Source organism: Acomys russatus, chromosome 3 (genome assembly GCF_903995435.1).
Source record: "Acomys russatus chromosome 3, mAcoRus1.1, whole genome shotgun sequence".
Lineage (NCBI taxonomy): Eukaryota > Metazoa > Chordata > Mammalia > Rodentia > Muridae > Acomys > Acomys russatus.
This window is the reverse complement of record NC_067139.1, coordinates 77,565,487-77,575,038: the sequence shown is the minus strand read 5'-3', so window position 1 is coordinate 77,575,038 and position 9,552 is coordinate 77,565,487. Positions and strand designations below refer to the sequence as shown.

General features: G+C 43.1%; 1 protein-coding gene across 1 annotated transcript in view; it reads left to right on the top strand.

Annotated features, from left to right (window-relative positions):
* Window positions 1-222: 222 nt before the first annotated feature.
* Wdhd1 (WD repeat and HMG-box DNA binding protein 1) overlaps window positions 223-9,552 on the top strand; it is a 41,320-nt gene continuing 31,990 nt past the window's right edge. The window contains exons 1-7 of the mRNA XM_051142959.1: window positions 223-538; window positions 2,824-2,935; window positions 4,738-4,889; window positions 5,811-5,922; window positions 6,158-6,208; window positions 7,069-7,164; window positions 9,254-9,346. Coding sequence (XP_050998916.1) covers window positions 462-538; window positions 2,824-2,935; window positions 4,738-4,889; window positions 5,811-5,922; window positions 6,158-6,208; window positions 7,069-7,164; window positions 9,254-9,346 — 693 coding nt within the window. The 5' untranslated portion in view covers window positions 223-461. The remainder of the gene's footprint in view (window positions 539-2,823; window positions 2,936-4,737; window positions 4,890-5,810; window positions 5,923-6,157; window positions 6,209-7,068; window positions 7,165-9,253; window positions 9,347-9,552) is intronic.

Below are 9,552 nucleotides of genomic sequence, written 5' to 3'. Positions count from 1 at the left end.
CGCCCCACGGTCAGCCCAGTGTCCGACTCGCCGCCGTCTCCGCCTGCTCTCCGGGGAGCGCCACCACTTCCGGGTTCGGCTCCCACCTTTTCTTTCAGAACGCTCCCCTGCCGCGGGCTCTGGGCGGCGGCGCGCCTCTGACGTCACCACCCGGCGACCCCCCCCCCCGTCGGGACCTGCGCAGGGCGGCGGCGGGCCGCGCATGCGCACGGGGCGAGCGCGCCGGAGCGCGGGAAAGCGGCTCTGCGAGGAGACCTGCGGTTTCCCTCAGACGCCCGGGCTGCTCCGTGTTCGCGTTGGCCGAGCCTGCGGAGGGAGAGGCTCGTCACCTCCCCCGACGCGTGTGACATACCCTCCGCCGCACCGTGCCGTCGCTCCTCGGGTGAGGGAAACAGGACTGCGCAGCGCGCAGAGGACGACCCCCCTCCTGAAAAAGAGGGTTCAGGCAGGGAAAGGGAAAGATGCCGGCCGTACAGAAGCCCATGAGGTACGGACATACGGAAGGACACACCGAGGTCTGCTTTGATGACTCTGGAAGGTGAGCGTCTTTGGAAATGAAGGGGGGCGACTCAGGGCGTTCTCCGCGCGACCCGGCAGCGGAGGCGGAGAGGGGAGGGTGAGCAGATAGGGCGGGTTCCTGAGACTCTTGGCTTGGAATTGTCGTGGCAAAGCTAGGATTATCAGGGAAGTTAAAGTCCTTGCCCCCGAGGAGCGCTTTCTCGCCACTCGCATTTTCGTTCGGTGTCATGAGCGCGCTCACTGCACACTGCATGACAAATGCCTCACTCTGTCGAGAATGGCAGCCCCCTCTGGCTTTAGTGAGGCTGTTTCTCTCCGCTCCCTTCTCTTCCCTCCCTCTGCGTTTTAACTTGATGACTTCGAGCCGCCTTTCTTCTGTCTTATTACTAAGCTGTTATTTAATAGGGCCATTTCCTGCCCTTTAAAAAAAAAAGAACTATGCATATTTATTTTGTTTATGGCTATATGTGTGTGTGGCTGAGTATATTTGAGCTGCATGTGGGTGCTGGGAGCCGAACCGGGGTCTTTGAAAGAACACGTGAGTGTTCATAGGCCTGAGCCAACACGCCATCTCCTGTACGTCTCGTTTATCTTTTTAAATGCCATTCCTGTGTGGCTTCCAGTGCCACACCTCTCTGTTCGTTGCTCCGTGAGAAAAGGTATTTGTGTCTCAGGCGTTAAAGGCTAGGCTCACAACCAAAACAAACAAACAAACGTAATTCTACTTTCCTGGGGAGCTAAAGATAACGACAACAAGCCATAACCATTTTCTTTATTGAAGTTAAGGTCTTTTTGGATTAATAGGCATCTGGCACAAATCAAATACAAAATAAATGTATATTTAGGAGTAATCAGAACTACTAAGTGATTTGTGCAGCGGTAAGCACATGGGTAGGGAGACTGGCGTGGGGTGAGGACAGAAAGCCGCTCTAAGGGAGAGCGCCTTGAACGGAGAACTGAGCATTCAGTAGGTGTTAAGAAATAAGATGGCGCTAGGCCTGTGGCTCAGGGGTGCTACATCCCCCAGCCCATGAAAAAGAAAGACAAGGAAGTATAGAGAGTTAGATACACAACGAAAGGCAGTCACTCCTCCCCATCCTGAATTGTCTCTGCAGCCAATAGTTCAGGCGCAGGGCTGGGCCCCTCTCAGCCCCCCTTCATCTGCGTCTGCCTGTGGACTGGTCTGTTCTTGCACAGAGCCCGCAGGAGCATCAGAAGTTGCTGCCATTTGCAGTGGCTGCCTGTCTTGCCCAGAAGATGGAATTTCGCAGCTCCCTCTTCCCACAGTGTTCCCTGACCAGCAGAGGACGTGATGTTAACATCTAGTTTAGGGCTCGATGCTGAGAAGCTCCTTGTCAGCACCTTGTGCAGTCGTGAACCTCTACACTCACTACCCTTCACCCGAAATAGAAGCCTCTCTAATAAAGGCTGAGAGGAGCATTTGTAATGTACATAAATATTTAGAAGGCAGTTTGAGGCTACTCAGCTTAGCTAAACTATGGTACTAAGTATCCACTAGGGTCTGTGACCTCCCCTGCTATGGGCTTTTGAAAGGGTTTACCATACCAACAATGGGGCTCTCCTTTGTGGAATAGACTGAATCCAGACAGCACTTGGTTACCCCCATAACTGCCATGCCACATAGGACCACCCAAGTGGACATATCTTGCCTAGATGCTGGTGTTCTAGTCAAGGTCTCATTTAGCACAGGCCGGTCTCAAACGTAATGTGTAGGCGAGGCTGCCTCTGCCCTCCTAGCACTAAGGTAGTAATCAGTGCTACCGTACCTGGCTAAACACTTTTTTTATGACCCTTCTGGTTTCCCCGTGTGTGAATTAATAATTTTTTTCCTTTCTAAACATTCATTTTATTCGTACTCTTTCCTTCCTTCCCTCTCTCCCTCCCCTAGTTTTTCTTTTTAAAATTATTTTTTGCCATTCACCCTATGCTGTTTTTATTTATTGAAGTTTTTTATGTGTCCAGAGAGGACATAAAAAGAATGAACAAGCTGGGCACGCCTTTAATCCCAGCACTTGGGAGGCAGAGGCAGGTAGATCTACATGAGTTCCAGGCCAGCCTGGCTTACTCATCTTTCTCTCACATTATTACAAAGAAATAAATAATCTTATGTCAAGGAAGAACTGTAGAGAACATTAAACTCATCTTCATAGAACAGATGTTAACCGTTTATTATTGATGTTTATTTGGCAAAAATGAGAAAAAAGTGTTCACTAGTGTCTTGATTTTGTTTCAAAGTATGAAAAAGGTAGCATCTTATAGAGCTTTCCTGAATGTCCTTTACAGTTTTATTGTGACTTGTGGAAGTGATGGTGATGTGAGGATGTGGGAAGATTTGGACGATGATGACCCAAAGTCCATTAATGTTGGAGAAAAGGCTTTTTCGTGTGCTTTGAAGGTACGTGTTTCAGTTGGTTGAAGAAATGAGGGCATGTGACTTTAATGCATGTTTGAAAATTCCCTATTTGGGAACCTAACTCAGGTCCTTTGGAAGAGTAGTTAAGTGCTTGTTACTGCTGAGCCCAGGACTAAAACTATTTCTTATAGAAGCTTTGATTATATCTGATTCATTTTTCTTTCCCTCCCCGGGTTTATTGTTGTTGATGTTTGTTTGTTTGTTTGTTGAGGCAGGATCTTCTGCAGCGCAGGCTGGCCGCAGGCTCACCATATGGCCAAGGGTGGGACCTGTGGTCCTGGGGAGCTCGAGTCCAGGCCTCTGTGACTGCCAGGAGAGCACTCTGCCAGCTGAATTGCACCGCAACCCAGTATCGCTGCTTGTAATCCCAAAAGTTGGAAGCACCTGAGGGAATTCTCAGAGAATTCGTTTTATAATTTTGGTATAGTCACAAAATAGATATTCAACGACTAAAACAGGATAGCTTTTGTATATCTGCATCAGAAAAGATGTTTATAATTGAAAAATTTTTAATGTTGTAGAATATTTGTATAGTGTAATGTATTCCCAGCACCCACATGACAGTTAACAGCTGTCTGTTACTACAGGTCCAGAGTATCCCACACCCTCACACAGACATACATGCAGGTGAAACACCAAATACATAAATAAAATGCCATAACCTCCAAATGTTAGTAAAGATTACTTCATAAAAGTAGCAAACTCAAGCCATCATGGTGGTGCACATCTATAATCCCAGCACTCGGGGAGGCAGAGGCTGGTGGATCTCTGAGTACGAGGCCAGCCTGGTCTACAGAGTGAGTCTAGGACAGCTACACAGAGAAACCCTGTCTCGAAAAACAAAACAAACAAACAATAAGAGTAGAAAACCTCGTATATGCCCAGAGTCTTTTTATATTTTGTGGTTTTTCTCCAAGAATAATCGTGATTGTGTTTGTAATGAAGTCTGTAAGGAAGGAAAAGCTGCTTTGTCACAAATTACCACAAACTCGGTGGCTTCAAACACTAGAACACTGGCTTTACAGTCAAGAGGCAAACAGTTTGCCATGTGCGGTGGCAGCAGAACTGGCTCTTGCTGGTCTCGGGGGTCATCTGTTCCTTGTCTGCCTTCGGGTTGTCACTGTCCGAATTGATGCTTGTCTGCTTATCACTCCATCGCATCTGTGGATTCGCTCCTAGTCTTTATACCATTCTTTTTTTTTTTTTTTTTCTTTTTTTTTTTGGATTTTCGAGACAGGGTTTCTCTGTGTAGCCTTGGCCGTCCTGGACTCACTTTGTAGACCAGGCTGGCCTCAAACTCTCAGCGATCCGCCTGCCTCTGCCTCCCGAGTGCTGGGATTAAAGGCGTGCGCCACCACGCCTGGCCCTTTATACCATTCTTAAAGACAAGATTGTATCGTGGAAACGTAGGGCTGCGCTGTGGTGTCCGTGTCCTTTGCAAAGTCTTCTGCACTGAAACTGTTTTCTATGAAAACCTCTTTTGAGTCTCTTCATGTTTGTGATATATGGCATCTTTTAAAATATAACTATTTATCTTTACCAGAAGTGAAAGAAAAACTACAGGCTAGAGAAGGGAGCTTGTGAAGGTAGAATTAAGTTTTCCGAAGCTAGGAAATTTTCCTCACTAGTGTTCACTATAGGAAAATTGTATACTGAAAAGTTCTCTTTACATGAACTGCATGTATAAGGCTGTGTGGTTTTTCCCGTGTTTTTCATTATTATGGAGATATTAACGGATTTGGATTTGTTAAGCCAGTATGTCTAACCTTTACTTTTTCTTTAAGAATGGGAAATTGGTCGCTGCAGTTTCTAATAACACCGTCCAAGTCTACACGTTCCCTGAGGGAGTTCCCGACGGCATATTAACACGCTTCACCACCAATGCAAACCACGTTGTCTTCAATGGTGACGGCACGAAGATTGCTGCGGGGTCTAGGTGAGCTCATGTCCCACACAGTGTCTGACGGGTGATAGTTTTAGGGCGCTGTCTACCTTTGTTGTTGTTGCCAAGACTTTAATATAAAAAGTTTTTTGAGGACAAAATTGTGAATTAAAAATATGTATATATTGCTTTTAGAGCTGAAAAAGGTCAGAGAAAGGTGACAACGTGTTACAAATTTAATTAATTATTTTAGGTAGAACCCAAATCAGGATTTCTTCAGCATCTCTCTCTCTTTTTTTTTTTTTTTTCTTGGTTTTTCGAGACAGGGTTTCTCTGTGTAGCCTTGGCCATCCTGGACTCACTTTGTAGACCAGGCTGGCCTCGAACTCACAGCGATCCGCCTGCCTCTGCCTCCTGATTGCTGGGATTAAAGGCGTGCGCCACCACGCCTGGCTAGCATCTCTCTTTTTTATAATGTATTTACTGTTTGTTTGGTTGGTTTGCTTTGGTTTCTGAGTCAGAGTTTCTCTGTGTAGCCCTGGCTATCCTGGACTCACTCTGTAGATCAGGCTAGCTTCTCTCTCTTGAGTGCTGGTTCCTGAAGAATTCCTTAATCCTCCTTGTAGGCAAAATAAAATCAACTCATTGGATGCTGAGGTGGGGCTGGATAGATAGAGCTCTCTGCAATGCTTGTAACTGTTAGTTAGATTAGCACTAATAGAAGCTTAGAGGTTTCCAGAGAAACCATTTGTGCAGTGCTTGTGTTTCAACAAGGTGAGAAGTTTTGACTTGTGTTTTCAGGATTTTTATTGAACAAAATGAAACAGCAAGTTATTAAACTTGGGTGACAGTTTGCAAGTTGTTTTTTTTCTTTTAAAAACATAGCATTTACTCTTGGTTTTGAAATATTTAAGCCATGCATTAAAGAGGCTTTTATTGGCATTTATTCATGTGGTTCCTCTTAACTGTTTATAGTGATTTTCTGGTCAAAGTTGTGGACGTGGTGGATAACAGCCAGCAGCAAACATTTAGAGGACATGACGCCCCTGTTTTAAGTCTGTCTTTTGATCCTAAGGATACCTTCCTGGTAATTCTTTCATTCCTTTGTTGTTTGATCAGTTGTGTTTAAAGCTATGGGAGAACTGGCAAAAAAATTTGCCCTATTGGTATAAAAGACTTTAAAAATCAGTTGCACCAATTTCTGTGTGGCATTATAGCCATAATAATTATGTATAATTTTTATATGTAGTAGAGATAATACATATATATATATATATAATATGTGTAATAAATATATAGAGATAATTTGTTTACTTCTGCAGGCATCAGCTAGTTGTGATGGAACTGTCAGAGTGTGGAATATTTCTGACCAGGTAAATTAGTAAGTTTGAATTTAAAACATTTTGTCCCTTTCTATGATATTTTGAGTGTTGCCTATAATATCATTGATCAAAAGTAGTTATTTATCTTTTTAAATCTGTTTCTTTCAGTAAACTTTCATTACTCCAAAATAATCTGATAGAATATAAATGTATTGAACAATAATTCTTTTTTAACACCAACTCACAGGAGTAACTATAAATAGTATTTAACTTTTAAGCTTAATAAATTAAAGAGGGAAATTTAGTTATGTGTTTAGAAGACAACTGCCATGTTTGGGGCCTGTATTAGATGTTGGTAATAGAGAAATAAATAAGACAGAGCCCACATTTGACTGGAGAGTCACATTGAGCTTGAGCTTCCTTGAGCCCAGCCTGGTACAGGTTTTAAAGACAAAGTGAAGAAAAAAAAAAAACCTTTCCGGACAGACAGACGGACCAGTCTGGTCTCCCTGGAGTGATCAGTGGGTCTTTCATTCATAGAGATACTGTGGCTGATAAGGAACAGCCTTCCTTAGTAGCTTGACCAAATTATTTCTAGTTTTGATAATGTCATGCCTTAACCTCTCAAGATTTCTTTATTTTTGTTGGCATGTGTATTTTAATTTATTGAAGGTCTTTTTGGTTTGTGAAAGTCATGTGTGCTTCATGTGCACAGAAAATGCTCTTGTGTAAGACTTGTACTTTTTTGTATCCAAAAGACTTAACACTGTATAGGCTAAGGATGCTAGCAGTGATAAAGTGTGTTCAGTTGCTTTTCCCCAAAACATAATGAATGGAAGAAACCACCTGTTAAGTCTCAGCTTTGCATCTACTTTGAGATAAATTTTTGATTGTCTTTCTTTAAAAATCAGACATGTGCCATTAGTTGGCCAGTGCTACCAAAGTGCAACGATGTGGTGAATGCAAAGGCCATCTGCAGACTCGCATGGCAGCCCAAGACGGGGAAAGTAAGTGACACTGAGTTTCAACTCTTAAATTATTCTATTAGTCCTCGTTAATTTTTAGTGTGACAGTGTGTGCATATGTGCCCTGACATGCTTGTAGAGGGGACAGTGGGCAGCTTTTAAGAAGAATGTGGACTGGCAGGATGTCTCCTTCAAGGGACTGACACCTGCCAAGAAAGCCCGAGTCTCATAAAAGTCAGGATGGACCTTTTCAAATTGTATGTTTTACACGAGCTGTTCTTATATTTTTCTTTTCATTAATGCTTAATGTAACAACTCTGAGACAGGATTACATGCAGTGCTGAAGAGACATGGAAGTCTTACAATAAATGACTCAGTGCTACCTTCTGGGTATTTTCTATATTTATACATGTGCACTACAGCATATGTATAACAAAAAAGTATATACCAGTCTATGAGACTGCAAATGTCTTGGGTGTTCATTTATGCGGAACTGGTTAAATAAATCTTGGTGGTTCTCTCTAATTGTTAGAATAAGGACTGTCTTTTATGTTCTCATGAAGTAGACCTTAAGAACAAACCATCAGACTACAAAATAGTAGGTATAGATAGAATGCTAATACTTACTAGTAAAGAAATACTTCCATGCATGAATACTGAAACATACACATGCACATGCATGCTTTTATGCTTTATTTTGAGAAGGAGCTCAGGATCTAGCTTGCTGTGTAGCTCACCCTTGTTTCTGCCTCTGAGTGCTAAGATTAACAGGCTGGCCTCGAACTCACAGCAATGCGCCTACCTCTGCCTCCCAGGTGCCAGGATTAAAGGCGTGCACCATCACGCCCAGCTTTCGAATCCCTACTTTTATAGTCTGCTTATATTTGCTATTATGAGTAGAATTGGCTCTGATTTGGAGACTTTAAGGACAGGCCCTTCCTTTTGGACCTTGTGAATATTTTCTCTTTGACACAGGGACTGGCTGTATAGCCCAGGCTGCTTTTCCATCAGAATCCTTCTGCCTCTTTTTGAATGCTGAAGTTCTAGACATGTATACCTGCATGTTTTATTTTGAAAAGGAGTTCATGATCAAGCTAGCTATGTGCTCGCATAGGCTGAGTGAGCACTTAGGATATAGATTCACTGTGGTGGCAAATTGGCTAAAGGTGGAGGAGAGCGTCGCATGGTCCTCACGCACGGGTGGCAAATCTATGAAGTGTTCCATGTTTTCCAAAAACTTTATGTTATATAATGCCTTAGATGCTATTTAAAAATAAAATACATTATTAGATTTTTAACTAATTTTTATGTTTGGATGTTTTGCTTGCATGACTGTGCTTCATGGGCATTCCTGGTGTTTGAGAAAGCCAGGGGACATTGGGTTCCCTGGGTCTGGAGTTACAGAGCATTGTGAGCTGCTGTGTAGGTTCTGAGAATGGAACCCAGGCTCTCTGGAAGAGTGTACCCTTAACTGCTGTGCCATTTCTTTAGCTCTGCTTTATTAACCTTTTTCTTTTCTTTCTTTCTTTTTTTCTTTCTTTCTTTCCTTCCTTTATGTATATGAGTGCTCAGTTTTCCTGTCCACCAGAGGAGGGCATTAGATTAGATCCCATTGCATATGGTTGTTAGCTACCATGTGGTTCTTGTCCATTGAACTCAGGATCTCTGGAGGAGCCATCAGTGCTCTTAACCTCGGAGCCCTCTCTCCAGCCCCTAGAAGTAGATTAAAATATAGCGAAGGCTCAGTGCGGCGGCTCAGTGGGTAAAGGTACTTGCTGCCAAGCCTGACAACCTGAGTCTGAGCTACAGGAGCCAACAAAGTGGAAAGAGAACAGACTCACAGAGATTGCCCTCTGACCTCTCCGTACACACTGAGCACACTTGCTTTTTCACACATGCATACACGCAACACTACTATACTACTGCTTTGTTTTTCGCTGAAAGTAACAAAGTATGGACACTCTTTTATTTTTCCTATCAGAATTTCAAGTCAAGTGATTTTTTTTTTTTTTTTGAGTTTTGTTAGTAGCAATTGAAATTCAAATTTGCTCTTATCTTGTAAATTTAGCTAAATTAGCTTTATGCTATTTTCTTGCAAGTTGAATTTATGTAACTTTGTCTTTCCCAATAGTTACTAGCAGTTCCTGTGGGAAAATCTGTTAAGATGTACAGAAGAGGAACTTGGAGTAATCCATTTGATCTGTCAGATCACTCTATCTCTCAGGTGGGCTTTGTAAGTTACATGTGGAGCACTAACTGTAGAGAAGGGTTAATGTACACTTCACCAATACCCGTTGTCAACTATGAAGTGTGTGGGCAGGAGAGATGGCTCAGTGGTTAGAGCACTGGCTGTTCTCCAGAGGACCCAGGTTTGATTCCCAGCACCCACAAGCTGACTAACAACCATCTGCATGTAACTCCAATTTCAGA